Consider the following 23,785-nt stretch of genomic DNA (forward strand, 5'->3'; position numbering starts at 1 on the left):
TGCAGTCTAATTTCCATTCTAGGGAAATGATTCCAAGATGCAGGGTTGAGGACAGGGTTGAGGGACGGACCGATTACCAAAATGCTCGCCCGGCCTTTGCTGCGTGTGACCAGGGGGAGGCAGTATAGAAACCAGGATTACTGCATGTTTTTTGTGAGGGTACCTACTTATCCTAGGGGTCACGGGGGGGAACATGCAAACACCACACAGAAAGGCCCTTTCACCAACCCCACTTAGGGTCACTTTGGCTTTTTGAGAATTCCTTATTCACCCTTATCATGGAGCTGTTCCAAGTCTACCTGGACATGGTCTTTCAGCTTTCTGGATGTTCTGCTTTATGATTCATGCTTCCAGAGAACGAGAGATAGGCAACTGGATGTTGCACCTTGCATGCATCCAAGAGGGTTAAAGGTTAGGATACAGTACTTCAAGTTTACAACTTTCCAAAATCATAATGATTGTGTTTGCCTCAAGTCAAGACCTTATGATTTCCTCACCACTATTGAAATTTGAGTGGTTCATTCTCCTTTGTTACACCTTTACTGTTCCTGGTCAAAAATGACCACCATTTTGACTGAAATTAATGAACACTAGGCCTATATCCAGTAGATAGAAAACTCTCTCTCTCTCACTCTCACACACACGCACGCACGTGCGCACGCACACGCACACACACACACACAAACCACAGAGGGACCCCCTGGAACCTCCTCAACTTTGAGAACCACTGCCGTAGGCTACACACAAACTGTCTGAGCCTTCAGAAATCATTTAAACTTCAAAACACACATATCTGATCATGAATGACGTACTAAAAGCCCACGTTTAAGTCTCTCTGTGACAACGAAATCCACCTCTATACCATCTGTTTAACCCATTAAGACCTGAGGTCAATTCTACAAAATGTCATTGTCTAATGTCTAAATCCTAACAGTTTTCTGAAAAACTTATGTTGCTATATCAGTGGTGCTCAAACTTTTTACTGTCAAGGACCCCCACAAATATGTATTTGGCTGCCGACCCCATCTCAAAATATTTTGTTCCAGGGAGTGGGGACCCCCATAAGCAAAGATTTGAGTTAAAATGTTCGCTTTAAGAGAATATATATATTCAAAGATTTGCACAAAAAAAATCAAGATTTTTTGAAAATAGCAGATCTACAAGCTCGTAGCGTGGCACTAAGTTGCGTGCTATGAGCTTGTATATCTGCTATATATCTGCTATTTTTGAATAGCCAAAGCTTTTTAGCTTGAAACAAATGCTTTCCCGCTTTTAAATGCATGGACCACGAGGGAACTTGAAAGATATTTTCAATAAAAGTGACCATTTCCCTGTGAAGACCTGGGATCAAAAGCAAAACTGAACGCATTATTATTATTATTATTCATGGTAAGGGTGTTCCCAGAGGCCTATTTTTAACCCTAAAATTGTATCTAGAAGTACAATTAATAAATAATAAAGTGTGTTGTTTGAAACCATTGATTACATAATTATTCTGATGGTTCTGCTATCTCTACAGTTTTCCCTGGTTCAATTTTTTTTTTTTTTCAAGGACCCCATAACTCTGAGTTACAAACCTGCAAGGGTCCATTTGTAACCCTACTGGGAACCCTGAGGGTACCTGGGAACCACTGCACTAGACTATATTCTACTCTTGCCAATGTTGGTTCCTCATGTAGTACAATCTTGTATTAACCTTTATACATATAGCAAAGGCCCATGATAACTGCAGTAGAGAAATTCTAGACTTTACACTGACAAATAAGGCTATGTATTTAGTTGAACACACAATGCGCTCTATAATTCCATGGAGCAACATTGGGTGGGGATGTGGGGCTCAATTACTAGCATAGCCTTTAACGGTATGCAAATGTTGGCACTTGGCGGGGAGGGAACCCAATTTTCAATTATGCTAGTTCTAAGCATGATTAATAAATAATTTATTACATTTGTCTCCCCATTCCCTTGTTCTGGTGAAGTAAAGTGCTTTGGGGAGTGTAATTAGTGATACATTATTCTGCTACTTCTAATTGCATTGCATCTAATCAGGAAAATTAAGTCTATTTCAATCAGGTGAGCCTTTGATGCTTTTTTGATGCCAACACAGCAGCTTATCATGCTTTATTAGCATGTCTTATCTGTCCTCATGCACATTATATGTACCATTATGTAACACAGCCTAGCATGAATAAGAGATGTGGGTAGAAAATTAAGTTTGTTAATGTATTGCCAGTGCAAGTTTGTGAACGCAAATAATGCATGCACTTATGTAGAACATGCTAGATGGCGCCATTGCCGTTCATTGTTATTACCCATATAATATTCGCGCATAACAATCAAGTATGTTTTGCTACTAGTCTACGATGTTGTAACTTGTGATGGCATTTATTCAGTTCATAAACAATGCAACAGTTGTTCAGTGTAATCAAGATTACAGACATCAACTTTATTTGTTACATTCATGAAAAAGTGAATGGAACAGAAACTATATATTTTCACTTTAAACAATCACTCTGCTGCAAATAAAACAAGGTATTTTCACTTACAAAAGTTAATTCACTTTCAAATCCTCTGCCTTACCTTTTAAGGCAGCTTAAGGCATCATCCTTGTCATACACTGTGTTGACATGCTATTATGACAATAGAAACACATTAGTTTAACTACATGCAGACCCCATAGGTGATCATTGATAAACTTCTTTAAAACAAAACAGAATGAACTTATATACTATTGGATATGATACATTCAACTATTTCAGTGTATAAATTGGAAGTAAAATAAACAGCTTAATATATACTGTATATCAACATAAGAAACTTTATAGCTTATCACCTCTGCCCTCCAAGAAGTATACATTTACAATAGAAAATTGTGGTTACACCTCTCAGAATATTTACATTATTAAAAAGGAGATTTCAGGAGTGGCCATTGTTAACAGAGTCCTACTGACCAGGAAAGAATGTTCCAAAAAAAGAATCTAAAGCCTAATTCATACTGCGCTGTCCTCCGCACGACTTTGTCGATCAACTATACAGTTTTCAAGCTAAAAGATGGTATGCGTTCTTTGGTCTTTGTTTGAAGCTGTGACTCATCGTTGCCGTCGGGCAGTAAACCTCGTATCTCCATATTACAACTTCTTATGTTTTTCTTTCGTAATGTAATGCCCTACTTTGTCATGACTCATACAACAGTGTCACACAAAAGTAGCAAAAATAGCCGATCGATCCACAAGGTGAATAGTTTTAAAGTGAAAGTGGTTATGTGTGTCTGTGGGTTTTATAAATATCTAACCGATGAAAAGCATTAAGAGCTTGTGACTAAATAACATCTACTGTACATTGGATCCATTTGAACACAGGTTCTGTGTTCCATTTCCTGAAAAGACACACAAGGTTTCCGCCCGACAGCAGCAGCATCATCATCATCATCATGCTCCTTGTTCATGTGGTTGACACAGTGGCCAGACCTTGTGCTTGTGTTGAAGTCAATGTGACAACTGTTGCTGGACTGTGGCTTCAGCTGTACCTGCTGCTTCCACTGTGTCTGGAAGTGCTGCCACTGGAGGAACGGTAGGACCTACAGAACAGGGTTAGAATCACCACATCACATTTAGACATTTAAAAAAAAAAAGGTATGCGGGAGAAGCTGGTTACCATGAAGCAGAGCCTTGAAACCGGTTGCAGGGAACAGAAATTAAGATAAAAACGAGAAACAGATTTATGTTATGCATGCATGCCACAGTTACACTTTATATATTTGGATTGTGAGCTGCTTCGAATGCTGATGAGCATATGGATTTGTAGTGTTAGACCTTGTTTCTCTAATTAAACTGTCATTCAGCGCTTGCACTTGTATTTGTATTCAGACTTAAGGAAAAACCCTCCCTTTTTTTGTTTTTGCGCAATACCCGACCCGACCGATTAACATAACTTGTCGGCATGAAACCGGCCCAAGCCCGCCGGGTCCTGTCGGGCTTGTGATGAAATTGAGAACTCTTAAATGCAACGTTGTGGTAGCTTTAAGGATAAAACATGCTATGTGACTTTGGGCCACAGTGAGAAGAGTGAAGGGAAAAAAAGAGAAGAGGTGAGACCTGCCACCTGCTCGATGTCTGCAAAGCTTCACCGGGGAGCACTACGTCTTACCTGGAGCGGCGCCCTGAGCTCCTGTAGCTGTCACTCCGCCTGCGCCCTCGTCTTCTGCTCACACTCCGGCTACAACTCCGACTGGAGTAGCTGTCATAGGACTTCGACCTGCATTACCATACAGCCGGATGACAATGCCAATGAAATGAAATATCATCTAAATGGCATTTCTTTTTTTTCTGAACCTAGCTTCAGTAGAAGCAGCCATGGAACGTTGGTACATTCCCATCATTAAGAAGATACATCAATGATTAGTTTACATATACATCATAGTGTTTTAAAGTTGCAATCCATACGTTTTGTTAGTGAATAAAACGACATTTTGACCAATCTGTATGGTAGTTAATCACAGGTGTAGTCAGGTCAGAACACAGCATGCGCCCGCACATGCACGGGCGTGCCCGTGAAACTGCGTTCCCATGAGCCATCCAATACAGTGTGCCAACTAAAATACCGTAAATTAAACATCAAACTACAATGAAAATATATAGTGTGTCGGCGACAATAAAATAGCGTTCCACCTGCTAGAAAATCCCCACTACACCCCAGATGTTAATACAATATAACTTAAAAAGGGAGGGGGGAAAAGTCACACTCTCTGGCTCCATACATTGTGATTTATTTGATTGACATTTCGGCCTGTTGACCTTCCTCAGAATCAACTAATTTGGATTCTGAGGACGTCAATCTGCATATAGAGCCAGAGTGTGCGACTTTCACCTCATGACGTGTAAGTATTTCTCCTCTCATCAAAACACACAGTCAGACTACCTCCACATAGAGTAACCTTCCTGCAGTTTACATGGAATGCTGAGTCTGAAGAAGTTATTAGGTTGGATACGATGAAAAATGGCGGATATAAATAGACTTAAAGAATAGAAAGAAATGTCCCCAAACAAAACTTATTTCAGATGCAGTAATAGGACAATCTTGTCAGTGCGTCAGACATACCCTTTGTTTTGGGAGCAACAGAGTTGCAGAAAGTTCTTTTTTTAGTCAGACCCAAGCCTTTTGTGTCTCGCACCTGCATGTACTGCAAGTGCAGGAGGTTCTACCTTTTTGGTTATAAATAGAACGAACTAAATGATCATGTTTGCTAGGTAGGTACTGTATCGCACCTTGTGAAATCTCCGAGAGGCTTACTTAAGTCATGGTACATAACATGTCCTTACAGAACTTTAAACACTGACTAATGTTGCAACAAACACTGATTAAGTCATTGTCTGATTGCTCCAATTCTAATCTTAACAAATCAAAATTACATTTAGGTAATAGTATACATTTCAATGTGGTTATTCTCTTAAGTATATTAACACCAGAGTAAGAGTGTCCCTGTAAACCATCACTGCATATATAAAACGCATAAATAGTTTTACAGACCTGGATCTCCTACGTCGACCATGGGAGTGACCTCTGGAATGGCTTCGGCTGTACGTCCGACTGATGGGAACAAAATCATTACAGTTGGTCAGTTCAGTCCTGCACTTCTGGACATTGTAATACAATATTATACGATGTTACATTAAAGCACGTATGATTCAGTTAAGATTATATTGCAGCAGAGAGGATCACTGCTCAGGATGGTATGCTATAATACCCCAAAAAACAACTTAAGGGGGAACACACTGCCCCTGGGGTGGCCATAGCTGAGTGGTTAGTGAGCCCGCCTAGGGAGCCAGAGGCCCTGGTTGCCCCAGGTTCGATTCCAGGCCAGGTCAGCATATGTGTCAATGAAATGAAATTTGTCCCTGAGCAAGACTCTTAACCCCTAATTGCTCACAGGTTCTCATTGGAAACAAGACCGCAAGGACTTTCATGAACGACCTGTTAAAAGGAATTATCCTTATCCTTATCCACACTGCCCCTAAAATGGTTTGTTCTGAATGACAGGCGAGACTTTGGAGAGCGTGTGTATATGATATGGATGTTGATCATTAGGATCGGACCGTCCTGTGACAGGACGTTCCCAGCTCCTGCGATTTCAAACAGCATCTGTGAACACGACACTGACACTCTCAGCCAGCTCCAAGGGCATTGTTCTGTCAAGTTGACAGCACGTTCAATTAATGAATGAATGAAAAGAATGAATTTCTCCTCTGGGATCAATAGATATCCATGGAAAAAAAGGTTTCAGGTTGTACCTGTGACTCCTGTAGCTGCGGTACGTGCTGCTGCGGGAGCGCGACCTTCCCCTGCCTCGTCGTCTGCCGCGACTTCTGCTTCGACTCCTAACGAAGAAATATGTTTTAATGTCACAAACTGCTATTCTCAGAGTTAAACCACAGACACATGGTACATTCCACACAGTCAGCAGTTAGGAAGATCATAATGGCGGACACCCTGTGGAATGTTGATGTCTAACAAATTGTTCCAACTCTAACCTGGAAGAGTAGCTGGAGCTCCGGGATCTACTCCTGGATTTGCTGTAAGAGCGGGACCGCCCTCTGGACCGGGACCGGTGGCTGGACACGGAGCGAGACTTCCTCGTGGAGCGCGTGCGGGACTCGCCCCTGGTCCCCGACGCCGTGGGGGACTTGTCCTCACTGGAGCTGTCTTGGTTCCTGGGCCTCTGGTTGAGCCGCGCCGTCTTACGGACCTCGTCAAACAGGGATCCTGGTCGGACGCGGCTTTTGCTCTTGATCTCCATTCTGACACTCTGGGAATTGGGGGTCTGATTCTCTGCAAGTCTAGCGCTCTTCAGGATGATCGGTGGCAGACTCACCGACTGGAAACCTGACGTTCCCTTCAGAGGCCTCCATTTCATGTCAATGGCGGCTTTGCCCAGGCCTGCTTCATCTTGCTGTCCAACAGCGGCAGATGGTGCAGATTGCAGTTCTTTGTTCTGCGTCTGACAGACAGAGTCACCATCCTTGCTCATCTTATTTGGAGAGATGGAGGTAGTTTTCAGGGTGAGTTCAGAGTGTTTGTTGATAGGATTGTCAGTGCCGCGAGGTTCAACGATAGTCTCAGTATCATGTTCTGGGGTGCATATATCCATATCGTCATATGACTCCGCCTGGTCTCGAACAATGGGCAGGTTAGGACTGTTCACACTATTTCTGTTGGATGACTGCCTTTCTGAATCAGCTGGTTTGGGGTTTTCATGGACCATCGCCTTTTGTTGTACTGAACCGCTCTGGTTGGGAGGAGTATAACTTGGGCCATTCTTATCCGGGCCATCAACAACAGGGGATCTGCTGGGCCTTTCTTTGGTGATTCCAGCACGGCTGTCTATCCCTTTTACAAGCTTCAGTTCGAGACGTTTCTCTTTTTGGGATTCATCTTCATCCTCCTCCTCTCCAAACTCTAATGGTGGCTGCCAATGAAAGGTTTCTTTTAACTTCTGATGTTTAGATCTCTTTGACTTGTCTTTGGTGCGACGAGACCCAGATTTTGACTCACCTCTCCTCTTGTGTTTATGCTTCCGTTTCGCCTTTTTCTTGCTCTTATGTCTCTCTGCCTCTGTGACCTTCTGAGGACTCTTCTCTGATTGGCTAAGGGCAGTGGCATTCCTGGGAGCCTGAGCAATTGCTCCATCTGACGCTGCAGTGTTTCTGCTGGTTTCATGTTCCGACTCTGAACTAGCCTCCCCCTCCTCTTTTTCAGAGATGGCTGCTGCCTTGCTTGGCACCTTTTCAGCATCACTTTCAGAATCCCATCCCACATGGCCAGAAAATCTCTTGTCACAAGGCTCATTGATTTGAGCTGCTGTTTTCTGTTTTCTTGACTGGCTATTGGTACTGCTCACTTGACTAGCTTTATCGCCATCACTGTCCCATTCCGTCTTCAAGTCTTCCAAGGGCAACGGATCATGATGCTTTGACCCCCCGTCCTGAGGGCTGCCCTTCTCTTTCGACTGTCCTAATGAGCCACCTCCCTTGGAGCAATTCAGACTAGGACTATGGTCGCTGTTTGTGCCATCCTCTGACTCCAAGTGGGGATCTTGACCAGCCGGAATTGAAATGTACTTGTCTAAATTCTTTATCCTCCTCAGAGAGCTGTAATATTTTTTCCACTGCTTGTCCAATGGCTTCTTTTTATCACTGCCTTTATCGTGCCTCTTTTCAGAGCCTGACCGGCTGTAGGAGGATGACCTGCTATCATACAGGCGAGGGGACCTCGACCTGGAGACACTTCTACTCCTCGAGCGACTGTACGAACGGCTCCTCGAAGACCCGCTCTGTGACCGCCTCGTGTGCCTGTGGGTCTTATCGGTGTGACCATATCCAGCTTGGGAGTCCCCCGAGAGGCCAGCTGATGTGACCAAAGACTTCATGTTGTCAGAAGAACCTGCTTGACCAGTGGATGACAGGGCAGCTGAGGCGGGCTTTGCCTTTACTTCCGGAATATGGACGTAGGTCGACTTCCAGGGCTTCTGGCCTGGTTTCCAGCGGGATGGTGGAGGACTGTCACTCAGTGGTATCACAGGGACACTTTCTGGTACTGGAGCATTAGGGAGTCTTGAGACAGGTGTGCTTTTGCTCTCTGTGGCTTTCTCTGTTACTTTGACAGAGGCGAGAGGCTTTGGCTTGCTTGCCTTTCTGCTTCTCGGGGATCTGGACTGATTCCTCCTCCTGGACCTGGACCTGTACCTAGATCTTGTCCTTGACCTAGACCGGGAAGGAGAATAGGTCTGAGATCTGGACCTGGACCTGGACCCAGACCGACTTCTAGAACGGTAGGGACTCCTGGATCTCGAGTAAGACCTGGACCTCCTACGAGATCTAGAGCGGCTGGCGGTGTAGGACCTGGAATAGGACCGCGAGTCTCTCGAGGACAGCGAGGACCGCCGTCTCCTGCTAGCGGTTGAGTGACGATGACTAGAGGTTGAATGAGATGGAGAGCGGGATGTTTTGGTCTTTGACCTCTTCCTGGAAGAGATTGATCTTTCACCCTCTGACAGCTGAGGCTCAGGGTGTTTGTCCTTGGTGCTCTTCTTGCTGCGTTTGCGTTTTTTCGCCTTCTTCTTGCGTTTGGCTTTTTTCTTCTCTTTCTTGAGAGGGCGCTGCGGACTGGACCTTTCAGAACTGTGGTCTGAAGAGTGTTCTGGTGACTGGGACCAGGCAGAGTCACTTCCGTCGTCCCATCGGCTTGAAGAACGGTCATTCAATCTGTTAAAGACAATAATAAGTCAAGCAAACAAACTACTATAGAACGTTTAAATAGTGAATCACTTTGTTATCATCATCATTCAACTAGAGAAATTGCATGTTTATTAAAAGGATCCCCATTAGAGACGCATGAATGAGCCTCTAGTCTTCCTGGGGTTCTGAACAAAGCAAATACAATACAGACATGCAACTAAAAATAAAAAATATAGTAAAAAAACACCAAAAGACAAATTAACATTCCAAAATCAAATCAAAAAGTCCAGTCAAATTAAACAAATACAGAAATGACAGTTACTTGGCATTGTATAAAACATATGAAATATTAACGATACGAAAAGAAAAAAAAGTTTCTAGAAGTGAATGATGAAAACAGCTTTTAGTTCAACATGTCAGTCATACTTGTCTCCTTTGCTCCATCGCTCCACACTGGGAGGCTGATAAACCTGGGTTCTCTTCATCTCCTCTTTCCAGTGCGGCGGGGTCTCACTACTCCCCCCCTCCTCCACAGATGCAGAGCGGGATTTAGACCCCGTGGGAGTGTGGTATCTCTGCAGAGAGAGAGAGAGAGAGAAAAAACAGATTAAAATGTTTAACACAAATTGTCAGCCATTATCTCACGCACCACAAAGGTAATTTGAGGTTGTGATAATTTGCAGATTGCCTCATTTTTCCTAAGGGGTTGTGGGTGTGATTATGGGACAGAATTTCACAATGCAGGTAAGTGGCAGGTACATGTTGCACTGTAAATTGGTAAGGCCGAGGCAGGAGAAGAGAGGAAAATTTAAGGCAAATTGACGATCCACAAGCTCTTCACGTCATGTTGCGAGCCTGTAGCTCTGCAATTTTTGCCCGTTTTTGCAGAACGTTCGCCATGACATGCCCAGAATAGAGATGCTAGGGTTCATGTGGTTAAGCTGAACAAGCAAAAATGTAATCAACAATCTTTGACTGCAGTTTGGAGACGTGAGCGTACCATTGTTCCTCTGCCTTTGATCTTCCGTCCAGATTTAGTGACTGCTGGTTTCACGTCACTTGGAAGAGATGATTCTTCTTGTTTGGTTCTGAAAAGATCAAGCGGAACTTTTAATGGGGTTAAACGATGGCCACGGAGAATACTCAATTCTGATTGCCAGAAGCTGTAAATGTATTTCTAGATAACCGCACAGCTGCTGTCTCGTCATGCCTAATGAAACTATTACTGTATTATTTGACCTACAGTAACGTGAATTAGAAACTAGTCATGAAATACATGGATTTCAATACAATATTGTTCAGCCTTCTTTTGGGGAAAATAAAACCTGTGTTGATATTTTGGTAAAATACAATTTTCAGCTGACTGGCTCAGTTTGTATTATTACTACGGTTTCTCCCGCTTGCTGGAGTAGTAAGGCGACGTATATTTCGAGGTTGATGAAGACAGTGCCTATGCAAAGTTTATATTCAAAGACTGTATTGCCCTGAAATATGAATAAACACTACATATATTTTAATCGTTGGTAAATGGCCGTGGTATAAGTGGAATTCTGAGTCGTGTGGTCATTAGTTTAGTGTGGTAATTAACCCCCATATTTTGCATTTACTTTGATAAACACACGTTCCTTACATGTACTATGTGTAAATTAAAGGAGGTCCATACTCGAATTACACTTGGCGTGGAAGTAGATAAATGGAGTCCAACTAAAAACAGTGACATGTGTGTAGTTAATGGTACATAAAAAGAGATCTCACATCTCTGGCTTCTCTTCCTGAGCTGGCATGTCTCGTCTCAGTAGGAAGCGGTTCTCTGGCACGGGAGGGATCTCTTCTGGCCGAACAACAGGCTTCTCTCTCTTCACACCTTGCTCCTTCTCTCCAGTTTCTCCACTCTCTCCCTCTGCCATCTCTGGCTTCACGGGACTGCGGGAGCAGAGGCAACATTTGTTTTGGTTATTTGTTTGCTTATATATATATATATATATATATATATATTTTTTTTTTAAACAGACCCAAAACTCTGGCATCGGTCAGGCTCTAATGTTGCAGTGCAATTGAACAATTCCGCAACTGTTTGACAATCTGCAACGATTAAATCACCTTTGGACAGAAGGTGCAATGTCATTGTGCTTCTCCTGCTTCGACACTCTCCTTTTCTTTCTAGCCCGCTTGCTCTTGCCATGCTTCTTATGCTTGCGATGTCGGTGCTTTTCCTCCGATTCGCTTTCGGACTCAGCGGAAGAGGACGTCTTGTGGGAGTTGAGGGATGATTCTGCTGAATGGGCAGTTCTTTTCCTCTTGCCTTGAAGTACTGAAGTAAAATGACAGCACGCATGTCAGCTCACACATAACTATTCAGTAAGGTTAACTTAGGAAGACATCATTTGTATTTAAATGTAACTAGCCCATACCCGGTTTTGCTTTCTATCGTTATAGTGATTTTAGTGATATTTAACTGGGGGGCGGGGGCATTCTGTCCATTGGTAAATAGTCATGATCGCAGCCTCCGATTTCCATGAAACTTTGTACGCACATCCCCACTAGGCCACGGAAGAAATGCCACCCTACATTTTTCAAATCAGCCTCATGGTGGCGCTGTAACAGTCACGTTTTGGACTATACAGTTCAAGAGTTATAGGCCAAAACGTGAATCTGCCTGTTACAGCGCCACCATGAGGCTGATTTGATAAATGTAGGGTAGCATTTCTTCCTTGGCCTAGTGGGGATGTGCGTACAAAGTTTCACGGAAATAACCCTTGTTGTAAAAAAACAAAGTTGTCCTTTAAAGCAGTACTATGTACGTATGTAGGGTATCAGAGGCCACTTTGGACACAAATAACATGGCAGCAAACGTCTTTGACTTCATTACCTACCTTCATTAACTCATCGTCTCCCCATACATTTATGGAAGGATGATTGTTATTGCTTTGTATTGTAACTTTATCATTTTGTGGGACATAATATGCTATATAGTTGTTAAAAAGTGACATAGTGCTGCTTTAACACTGTTACAGACATGAATACAGACATGCTGTGTGTCTTTGTGACTTAAATGCACACCCAAAAGGTGATGACAAGTTCAAACGCTTGGGAGTCATTCTCAGGGTGGTATTACATGGCACCACAAGAGAGGCTTCGTCCTGCCATGTTAGAGGCAATGAAAGCATTTCTGTTAAGAGTTGGAAAGGCAGTAGCCAGCTCAGCTCCACACAGATAGCATCAGTGACCCTCGTTAAATAGCAGATCGAGTTACGTGCCCTGTTCCTAATGCCAGGCGGAATGTCAGCGGATAAATGCCATCCTCTTACGGAATCAACACAAAAAATGACCTAGTTACATTGATAGGCAACACACACACACACAGCCATTTTGCTCTGGGGATGAAGACAAAACGTTAAATAAAAAGGCATAAGCTATTTTTATAGACTTTCTGCTTTGCAAGGTTGGCTGCAAGGTTCAAAGTCCTGGGCATGTGTTCTACAATGCAAAAGTGTTAGTAATGTATGTAATAATGCATGTTATTGCCATGGTATACAATAAACGTTTGTTAACATGAACAACTCTCTCCTTAAGCCACAAACCAAGGTAGAGTTATTCATACTCACAAATGTTGACTGGTCTATCTCGTACCATACCAGAAAAAGTCTTCAACAGAGCTGTGGTTCCCTTCAGGCGGGGCTACATTAGTTAAGATTACATAAATAACTAATCAATAAATTGAATAAAAGGATGGCTTCGGGTGGGTTACGGTTGTAGGTCAGCAGTCCTCCCGTGAGGACCACCACAATGGACACAACAAAACAAGCCCATAGGGCTTTTGTGTTATCCTTTTTAGATTTCTTTGGCTATTAAAAAAATAGCAGATATACTTCTCCCACAGAACATTTGTACTCAAATCTTTGCTTCTGGAGGTACCTGGAACAAAATATTTTACAAATGTTCGCTTTAAAGAATATATACAGTCAAAGATTTGCACACATTTTCCCGATTTTTCTAAAATAGCAGATCTACAAGCTCATTGCTGGGCACTCGGTGCCGCGCTATGAGCTTGTATATCTGCTATTTTTAATAGCCAAAGAAATCTAAAAATTACACAGATGCGTTCCCGGGCCTTGTGGGTTAACAATCATTGTAAACCGTACCTCTGTACAAATTGCAAACTGTTAAAAAAGTATTCAATCAATCAATGAAGACTTAAAAGATTATTAATGATGAAAGCCTACCATCATTAGCAGACTTGGTGATCAGTTGTCCACAGTCGACCACCCTCACATCGGCGTAAGGCCTGCTAGCTGAGTCGGCCTTCAGCCCCTCAACCTTCTTTATCACCTCAAACCCGGAGATGACGAGACCAAAGACCACATGGACTCTGCAGCGGGATAGAGCAGAGGTTCCCAAACGTTTCAGCTCAAGACCCAAAAGATCCATTTGGCGTCTCCCTGCGTCTCACCAAACTGACAGAAATCCTTACTAAAATCCTAACTATTTAATAGTGAAAATAATCTACAAGCTCACAATCTTGAAGATCTGCTATTTTCACTATTATGTTTTTATTTATTTACGGAACCTTTGACCCCCCCCCCCCCCCCTCCTGAAATCCTTGTGAAATTTTTTGATTTTTCTTTCAAATCTTTTGAAATAAACAAATTGTAATAGTAAAGAATCGCTCCAACATCTATCCTTGTCCCCCTCCTTTTTTCCCTCTACACCGCCTTTCTATGCTGAAAATACATTCTAACATATGCTGTATGCTTGTATAACTGCTATTTTTCATTTTTAAACTTTGTTGCATGATCCTTTCAACAAGCTTCGCTTGACAAAAATGTTGCTTTTCAGTTGAAAGACAAAGTATACATTAGCATTAATACTACAAATTATCTTTAAGAATCTTTAAACATTTTTAAAAAACAGGAAGGTTCTGTGTCACTTGTGTGAATAAATTGGTAACATGTCCTCATTAACCATTAATTACTGATTCATTAATTAAATCCCTCATCAAGGTCATTTACCCATCTAGATGAGGCGCCATCTTCGTCGTGCTGTTTGAAGAATAGCCGGTCATTAATCGAGCCAGTTTGGGTCACCCGAGGGCAGTGGTTGGGTCATAAAAAAGAAAGAAAAAGAACGGGGATGAGATAATAAGCAAGATAATTTAACGCATTGTTCATACCATGGACTTAAGCTCTACTGCATTTACATTTTCCTAAAGGGACAAAATGCATGAGCCTCATTGTCCATGATTAATATAACAAAAAACAAAACAAACATTGTAATTTGACTGTTTTGTGGGAGAATAATTGGACAGAGCAGAGAGCAGTGAATCCCTGTGTGTAAATCAGAGTCAATGAATAAATACACACTGAACAATGGGTACTGGAAATTATCTAGTCAATTTCAGATAATGCAAAGTGTGCAGTCTTGAGTACCTAGTAGCTACAGTAAATCCGTCAACACATTTTCGTTGACGTGGCTTAGTTATGGTGGACCTGTTGTACTGATATGGGAGGCCTGGAAAGTGTGGTTGAATTAGATGTGACAGCTGTAACCATTGGTGGATAATATCATTTATACATCCAAAAGTGTCCAACCTACTACAGTATGTAGGGCTGGGCTATCAACCAAAAATATATCGAAAATGGTATTTAGAACCGATAACCGACTTGAAACCAAATAATCGAGAAACAAATCTTTTATATATATTTTTTTCTTATACATCAACGAATCCAAGCGAAAAAAAATCTAATAATTATTTATAATTTATGATCGACTAAATCCATCAGTCTGATTAACCACTTAAGCCTGTATTATACTTTGTTTTACAATGGTGGCGTTTTTTTATTTTTTATTAGCTATTATATATTTTGACATTTAGAACTACAAGCTCACAATGTGTGGCGACACGTTGTGAGCTTGTAGATCCGCTATTATTTATATATATATATATATATATATATATATATATATATATATATATATATATATATATATATATATGCTTGAAATAATCATGATACTGATTTGAAGTCATATGGCCCAGCCCTGGTACTAGAAAATGTGTGTTAACGCATGACTACTTAAAGATACAGATACAGTCAGGAGAGAGAGAGAGGAAACACAGCCTTGGAGAGACACATTACCTTGGAAGGGCAGGATGCTAGAGTTTCTGCAAATGTTACACAAAAAACGGCAAGAGAAAAAATGTAACACATTTGTAGACAAAAAGAATGAATCCATGTTTCTCTGCACTTTGAACTCTAACTGCACACAGAGAGGGGTTGTTGGCGCTCACACAGAATGTCAAATTCTACTCTGAGGAATCAAAATAGTTGAGGGGAGAAGAAAAAAAAAGGACAAAACGCACAACCTAAAATAAAAGGACTGGCTCACATGCACAAAAAGGAAACCAATAATGTGCACAGGTCAAATATTGCTGTTTGGTGACTGATACTCACATAAAGAACTGTGACCCGTTGGTGTCCTTCCCGCGGTTGGCCATCGACAACAGGAATGCTCTGTCGTGTTTGAGAATGAAGTTCTCATCTGTTGGGGAGGAGAGACAGAGGGGGGATGTCTCAGAATGTGGCCGTTGAACTAATGATAAGGGATGTGGTGAGAGGCTGAGAGAGAAAGGTTTTTAAGTAAGCCTCGCCACTGCCTCATCCATCTGCCCCACCCACCATGGTAACAATTTCGGAAAACCATAATAACTTTTGGGTTTCAATTGTTCAAATTAGACCAACCAACCACACACACCTGGATGTGAAGAAAAGCATACATAAGTTTCAAATATGTATATTCAATGTAATGAACAAGATTCATTACACCACCTAAATTACAGGCCTTAGCTGATTGACTTGGTAATTCATAACAAAAGCTCTCAGTGGAGAGCAAATCACACTCATTATTCTTTTAAATGACCAGGAATAACACAGTGAGGATAATTAGCTTATTTCCATTGGATGCCTTAATGGAATCTCAACAGCGGTCAGAGAAACCGCTATCCACAGTTTACAATAGTAAAAGAAGGCCTGTAATTACATGTCAGAACAATCAAAGTGAACATGCCTATGACACCATACAGTTAAAAGTATTCAGTAATACAAGGAGCCAAAGGATTTGGCGTCTCAAAGTCATCAGATACTGTAGCTCTATGAATGGTGACATCCATCAACACCAGGGCTAACATTTTAACCACATGATGACATTGTGTTACTGAACTGTGTACATCTCTTACCTTCTCATTTTGCAAAAGACCACACTCTATAAATAAAAGAATACGTTGAGAATTTTAGGCAGGAAGATTGGAGCTTTCAATAAAGAGAACGCCTACCCTCCATGCTGATTTGTCTAAAAACCCATTATTTTGGCAGGACTATAAGGCAGAACAAGACAATGGAAAGGGGAAAGTCAGCACTGGGTATTAGGCATAATTTGCAGGAGGAAACCCGTGCTTAAAACTACAGGCACATGCAACTGTACGCTCATGCAAAATTAGCTATGATGGAGGTTCGAGGATATGTAAGTTATAGGTTTACGAATTAACAATCCTTAGTGCTCATCACATATCACACAAACACTACCGCTTACCTTCAAAGTAGCCCCCATATATGGATTCCCCTCCTCTTCCATTCCCTGCAGAGATCAGGATTATTCAAGGTTTTTATTGTCATTTCTTTTCGGGAAATGGAAAAAAGAACATGCGTTCCAATTGATCCAATTACTTAGTCACAATAAAAACTTCTTTCTTTGGTTAAATAAAAAAAACACAAACCGACTTAACTACAGTTTCAACCTGGTGTCTCTAATTTGGGCATGACATGACATTGTAGGCGAAAATGTTTCACAAATTGTCAGGAGCTTTCAAATTAGCGAAAATCGCCTTTCTACAAGCTCACAACACGTCACACTGTGGGCTTGTACTGTTGATCGGAGTACAATATAGGGCAACATAAACATATTCTATAACATATGTTATAGTCTAGAAATACATAAAACGATGAAATATGGAGATACAATGTTTCTACCAGACAGCAACGGTACACAAGTACATTATTATTATAAAAAGTAAATTTTCACAAAACTGCACTTTAAATATGGTCAGTCAGTCACAACTCAAGTCACCTTGGACACGGTGACTTGAGTCAGGAGCGACCATATTTTATTATATCGTTCTCATGAGACCAATCAAGAGTTTGGGAGTAAATGACCGGTTATCAGACGGTCGTTATTTTAAAATGCAGGTTCACCTTCAGTGAAGTCCCCTCCCTGGATCATGAAGTTCTTTACAACTCTATGAAACGTGGAGCCTTTAAAGCACAGCTTTTTCCCTGTGGCTTTGCCAGTTCCTTTCCCACCTGCAAAGAGAGAGAAGTGAGTTACTAGTGGTACAGCACAGAACAAACCACATGAAATATACCAGCCAGTCTCAACCTGTGGGCCTGGCGAACACTAAGATTTGAATGATAGTATAACATTTATATTAGAAAATAATGTTTCGTTTAAACCTTTAATTTTTCATTGTGAAATAGATATATAGCAACTCAACTTATACTACGTTGGTTCCATCGATACAAACCGGAACACAATCGATTGATTGATGATTAAAATATGTGTTAAGTGGTCAGATGGAAGGTCAGATGGGTGGGCCACGAACACTTTCAAGACTTTTAAGTGGGTCCTCCTGACCCAGAAACGGTTGAAAACCGCTGAAATATATAACAGGCCTGCATTTTGTAGAATGTGGTTGTGTGTGTGTGTACAAGGAACCAGTAAATAGCCTGCAGGTCTTATTATTTAGAACTCCTGCTCTTGCATGTTGCCACGTCGCCACAAACGGTTTATGCTAAACAATGCAATGAAACCACAGGTGGGTTGGGAGGGTTTTAATAAACCAGATGACCCTGTTCAGGCATCTTCTTGTTAACCCATTCAATCCGGGAATGCATCCGTCATTTTAGATATCTTTGGCTATTCAAAAACAGCAGATATACAAGCTCATAGTGCGGCACCGAGGGCCTGTAGATCTGATATTTTTGAAAAATCTTAAATTTTTGCAAATCTTTGAATGTATATTTTTTAAAGCGAACATTTGTAACAAATGTCTTAATTTTTCTGAAAAACTATTGTTGTGTGTATACCTATATATAAGTGGTGCTCAAACTTTTTCTTGTCAAGGACCCCCGAAATGATATATTTTTCGCCGCCGATATCCATCAAAATATGTTGTCCAGGGACCAGCCAGAAGCAAAGATTTGAGTTAAAAATGTTATTTCAAAAAATATTTATGTATTCAAAGATTTGCAAAAATGTTCAAGATTTTTCTAAAATAGCAGATCTACAAGCTGGTAGCGTGGCACTCTGTGCCGCGCTATGAGCTTGAATTTTTTTTAAGTATAAAAACAATGGTTATAGCTCAAATATAAAATGACACAGATGCGTTCCCGGACTGAATGAGTTAAGTCTGCAGAGGAGGACTGTCGTTCATTAAAGAAAGATGGGATCTTTCCCTGCTGGTCTAGTGTGTGTGGGGCCAGGATATTGGACCCGAAAGCACCCCAGGTGTTTCACTTTGGTCAAAAAAGGAGGCGTTTTCAATGAGACAGGCGTTGGAAGTGCCTTCCGGGGACAGAGGACTGACTGTGCAACAGGCAAGCTTAGGTTGCTAATGTACTGGGATTTTACTTTGCTGGCACCAGCAGTGTTACAAGGGTTCGGTTTCCTTTGGCCGAAGCTTGAGCGGCTCCTAAAAACTGACACGCTAAAAAGCTTTCACTGGGCCAGAGCAAAGTGACCACACTAATGGTGTGTCGTTGCAGGTGTGTGCATGTGTGTTATGCGTGCTCAAGAGAGAGGGAACAGCCAGTCAGCCGTCTCCGAAATCTGCCCTTGACAGTCCTCATGTTCACAGGTGGGGTTGAAAAATGAGAGGGTGGAGGATTGATCTGCCTTCTGTCCAGAGATTTATGGCCATCTTCAGTTAGACCATCTCCACTACAGTACACCCGGCTTTGGACAGCAGCATGAACTACTGTATATCTAGACTAGAGAGGGGGACCAGGGCTCTCCATCCATCCACTAACTTATGTCTGCCATCAAGTGATATATATTATGACCATTTAGACAGAGGCATGCTCCTTTCCTCTGGAAGTTATGGGAAAGCTTTTTGCAGTATACCATTTCAAAAATAGTGCAACTAGCATATCTACAAGCTCACGACAAGATGTTGTGAACTTGTAGATTGGCTATTATTGCTGCTGTGATACACTGTCATTCAAAAAAGTATAAAATAGGGTATAAGGAATTAATCTCTCCCGGCGGTCATTATTTGAAAAAGCAAGACATTGGCTGTGTTTTGAGATGTGAACGAGCACCTCAGTTGGAGTTCTACTCACCAGTACACAAACAGAGGAAGTTTTTACTTGTCTTGGGACAAATATCTGAGTAAAGTTGAAAGACTATACGCCCAACTGTAAAAGAAATATAAAACAAAAAGAAGGAAAAAAAGGTTACCATAGTAAGGATTTACAGATTGCTTGTAGAGAGAAATGGAGATGGTTGGAAGCATTCAAAGATGTCTTGCTGATTGGTACAATTTTACTGTACATTTGAAAAACATTGATAATGGTACAAAATAGGACGTCTTTTACATGGTTTATTAGTTATTCAGACTACAAAATTATTATATCAACTTCCTGTTGTTGTTTCTAACACTCATTTAGAGGGATTCTGTGGTGAAAGAGATCATAGAAGCACTGTCATGGGCAGTGGTGAATAATAAACAATGCTTAAGGGAGTTGGAGGGAGGGTGGGTTCATTGTATCCTACCGTGTCCAAACAAAGTTTAATTTAATTATGACATTGACAGAACAGCCACCAAAGTAGTTCTGGTTTTCATTAGAAAAATAAATAATATCAGACCCCTCTCTTAAAAGCAAACAACACAATTGATAGCCAAGTTTTTCCACTTTGTTGTAGATTCTTTTTTATCACACAATTGAACCCAGCCACATCAGGCTCACTTTCTTTGAGTTTTAAGTGTTTAGTCACAATATCTAACTACATATAACTACAACTTCCAAATTAAACATCTTTATCAAATAATATCCATTAAAGTTCTACAGATTCATTTCTCACAATGTCAGTGGAAGGAGATTGTACAATTAGGCATCTCTTACCTGGTTCCCGATTGAGCTCCACATCGAAGTAGCACTGAGGGCGGTCTTTAACTCCCATTGTGATCCAGGTCTGGATGACCTGAAAGGTAGAATGAGCAAAAAGTGGTATAAAGATTCAAGGCAGTCTTCTACCCTCAGTCCAGCGATATGCAGCAAAACGGTTAGTTCATCTTCTCAGAGTGATGACAAGTACAAGGAAAAGTATAGTGGGAACTGGGAAGTGGGTTGAAGTAGACTGTAGAGAGACAGACTACGACAGGAAGGAGGGGAGGGAGAGAAAGAGAGAGAGAGAGGCCAGTCAAGCCTATGGGGAAATGTACCACTATGCAAATCCAGTCACAGCACAACTTCCTCAATGCATATTTTTCCCTCTCTTCCCATTGTCCTTCTGTCTGAACTATCAGAGACAGATGCCAGCTGAAATGCCACTAGTCAGACCCTCCCCCTCCTTCCCACACTACTGCTGGACGTGTTTACGATGTGGTGAAACTGGGAACGGACAGATGAGATAGCGCTTAGATTTAAATCGCAGAGGTGTCAAGGTCCTGCTAAACTAAGAAACCCTGTGAAACCGAAGATGCACTACTAGGGTTAGGGTACATACTGTATTGTTCTGCAGCTGGCTCTAGTATGCGGCTTTACATGTGACAGATTCTACCATTATAAGGGAACTGTTATTTCCACAGCGGCAGGGAGTGGACTTAACAACAGTCCTCAGACAGCTGACAACATACGTCTTTTGAGCCCTACAAATAAAATAACAAAGCAACTTGTGGTCTAGGCCTATCTGCTATAATACATACCTGACTGCTAAAGTAATCAAGACCAGTCTTGTTGACTCTCCTCTCTAATAGCCTACATACCAAACTAGATCCTATGGGCAATGAACAAGAACAGCGACAGTCATTGTTGAGAGAGAATACCTGGAAGGCTAGAAAGACAAATTGTTTGGAGGGTCTAGAATCTGTGATAGCAGAAAGACATGTGTTTCACAAGTGTACAACTTACTGAATCCAAACCATTTTATCAGTCCATCACTTTTTTTGTAACCGGAGAATGGCCTAGTTTACATACTGCTTACTTAGCCACACCTTGTAACTCCCTTTAGGCTTTAGTGTAGTATTTGTCTCCTAATAGTTGATTAGAAGACAGATAATCAAGTCAGGCTAGAGTTTTCTGTTTCTTTTCCTGCTTTCTTTTTCCTTTAGTTATTCAGGGAAGCCCATTGAGAGCAAGCTCTCTTTTTCAAGCACTCCCTGATAACAGCATATAAAACACATACATAATGAAGAACAATAACAAACATTTGAATCATATTACAACATCACAGATGCAAATAAAATAAATACAGTGTTACATGAAACGGGTGCAGTCACAGGGGTTGACACTAACGGTTGCCCGACTGCCCGTGGCAAGTAAATAAAACGTTCGGGCAGGTGGAGTTTGCTTTCAGGTTGCCCGACGGGCAGGTTCGTTTGAGTGGGGATTTCCGTCTTTAGTTCGCTATAAACTCAACATGTCTGTGGATTTTTTTATATTGTATAGCTATTGAGAAATTTGGCATAAATATTGAGGTATGTCCATATCTCACAGCCCCAGAATTAGCAAGTACAGTAAAAAAAAGAAAGAAACTAACTATCACAGTTTACTTGTTGGACAAGTGGGCATGACCTTTGGGCAAGTAGAACATGACCTGTACTTGCCCAATGGGCAAGTGCCTCTGAGACCTTACTGTCAACCCCTGCAGTCACTATGTAGTGTGTCCTCAAGACACATAAAATCAAAGGATTTCATGACATTAAATCTATTCCACCATGGGTTACATCAGTGGTTCTCGTATACTGCGGTCCAGGGACACTTAGTGATCCTTGGGGGGTTCCAGGGGGTCCCTGGCAAAATGAGTTAACATTAAGACCATAAAAACCCATCAATTTGGGTTTGTATTAAATGTCCTAACTCGTATTAGCATAATGGCTGTGGTTGAAGCTGGATGGGTTGAGTGGACAGGATTCCTTGCTTATTTTAGTTCGACAACACAATCACCTTCAACTTCAACTTTCAGGAAAATGTCACCCATCATGCTTTCGGTTTCTTTTAGAGTAAAGCTCGGTGTAGCTCGGCTTTAACATTCCATGCAATGATACCACGTATCTTAGTTAGATCAAATGCATGTACACATCATCACTAATGTGTTAAGGCTATGAAACCCACACTGGCCACAGCCCCCTAAAGCCCCAGCAGCGATTAACAAGTATGGGTTAGAATTCCCCTTGTAAGCAAGGCTAGCCTGCAGGGCATATAATGCATCTGTGCAAACTGTACCTCGATCGCACCAGGAACTGGTAGAATCAAAAGGTCTGGTGCGCGTATGGGTTGTTTATCATTAACTTGACGGTTTAACACACGTTTTCCATCACATCATTAACAATACAAGAAGAGAGGGATGCATGCAGATAACTAGCTGCAACTAGCCTTCCTTCCTCTCAAGATGGTAGAGAAGAGAGAGCTAGCAGGCAGTTAGCCCCATTTGGAACTTCATGAGGTCCCGCTTCGTAGGCTGTCAGCAGATGACGACATCGGCGAATATTGTTGATTCTTACCTTTTTCCGCACATCGTCTCCAAAAAGTAAAAGGTATTCCCTCAGCTCTCAGATGTTTTAAATTTTAGCGGTCAAAAAAATATAAGTGACGGGTTGAAACAAGCGTTTAAATCGCCTTTTTAGTCATCCTGTGCCATGTTTTCCCGATGCAACCTTAAAGGGAGCAGTTCAGCGGATGCGGACGGGGGTTGACTGGCCACAGGTTGACTAAAAAAGCGATTCAAACGATTGTAACAACCCGTCGGTAAAATGTTCTTGACCGCTAAAATGTAAAACATCTGCGAGCAGGGGGGACGACCTTTACTTTTTGGATACGATGTGGAGAAAAAGGTAAGAATCAACAATCATAGCCAATATTCGCCGGTGCCGCACTCTGCCGGCAGCAGACGCTGTGGGACCTCATCTCGGAGCTATACAGCGGAGGGAGAGGTTCCGATTGGAGCTAGCAGGCAGCGAACGTGTCCCCCATTCACAATAATAACGTCCTAAAAAGGGGAGATACAATCACTGTTTACCGAATGCAAGATGTTTGATGATATATCTTTACCAACCTGTATACAGCAGCTAGCACGGCAGATGATAGCTAGTCACTGACGGCAAGTTGTAGCAGCATGAAGGGAATTGGTGGGGTACGAGGTGAGAATGAGAAATGTGTTACACCGAAATTGGTGACCCTTCGCTACTTGGCTACATGGCAGGCTACACAGAGGTCGCCAAGTAGCACTGGTGGAAAAAGTACTCTTTTACTAAAGTAAAAGTACCTCTCGTTGGCTCTTGAAAG

At 41.7% G+C, this 23,785-nt stretch overlaps 1 protein-coding gene across 4 annotated transcripts; it reads right to left on the reverse strand.

The window, feature by feature from the left end:
- Positions 1-2,427: 2,427 nt before the first annotated feature.
- On the reverse strand, positions 2,428-23,671 carry nktr (natural killer cell triggering receptor). 4 transcript variants are annotated; one of them, XM_080417107.1, is made up of 17 exons: positions 23,556-23,671; positions 20,405-20,483; positions 19,622-19,696; positions 17,477-17,584; positions 16,818-16,862; positions 15,683-15,770; positions 14,240-14,269; positions 13,454-13,599; positions 11,331-11,541; positions 10,986-11,153; positions 10,231-10,318; positions 9,657-9,805; positions 6,528-9,257; positions 6,288-6,374; positions 5,527-5,586; positions 4,147-4,254; positions 2,428-3,577 (listed from the first exon to the last, which is right to left on the reverse strand). In XM_080417107.1, exons 2-17 carry the CDS (start codon positions 20,460-20,462, stop codon positions 3,517-3,519), a joined length of 4,212 nt encoding a protein of 1,403 aa, XP_080273233.1. In that variant the 5' UTR covers positions 20,463-20,483; positions 23,556-23,671; the 3' UTR covers positions 2,428-3,516. The 4 variants fall into 4 exon arrangements, with proteins under 4 accessions (XP_080273233.1, XP_080273234.1, XP_080273235.1 ...); XM_080417108.1 differs by lacking the exons at positions 19,622-19,696; positions 20,405-20,483; positions 23,556-23,671 and adding an exon at positions 16,465-16,490 and having other exon boundaries at positions 17,477-17,536; XM_080417109.1 differs by lacking the exons at positions 16,818-16,862; positions 17,477-17,584; positions 19,622-19,696; positions 20,405-20,483; positions 23,556-23,671 and adding an exon at positions 16,465-16,808.
- Positions 23,672-23,785: the final 114 nt, after the last annotated feature.

Source organism: Gymnoscopelus braueri (genome assembly GCF_963280865.1).
Source record: "Gymnoscopelus braueri genome assembly, chromosome: 21".
Lineage (NCBI taxonomy): Eukaryota > Metazoa > Chordata > Actinopteri > Myctophiformes > Myctophidae > Gymnoscopelus > Gymnoscopelus braueri.

What these genes read in the sequence shown, in the direction of transcription:
- nktr (XM_080417107.1), bottom strand. Translation starts at nt 20,462, where the DNA reads ATGGGAGTTAAAGACCGCCCTCAGTGCTACTTCGATGTGGAGCTCAAT. An exon ending in CGATGGAGCAAAGGAGACAA is followed by an intron (nt 9,258 to 9,656) that starts GTATGACTGACA and finishes TGTCTTTAACAG; the next exon opens with ATTGAATGACCGTTCTTCAA. An exon ending in CGCAGCTACAGGAGTCACAG is followed by an intron (nt 5,587 to 6,287) that starts GTACAACCTGAA and finishes TGTTCCCATCAG; the next exon opens with TCGGACGTACAGCCGAAGCC.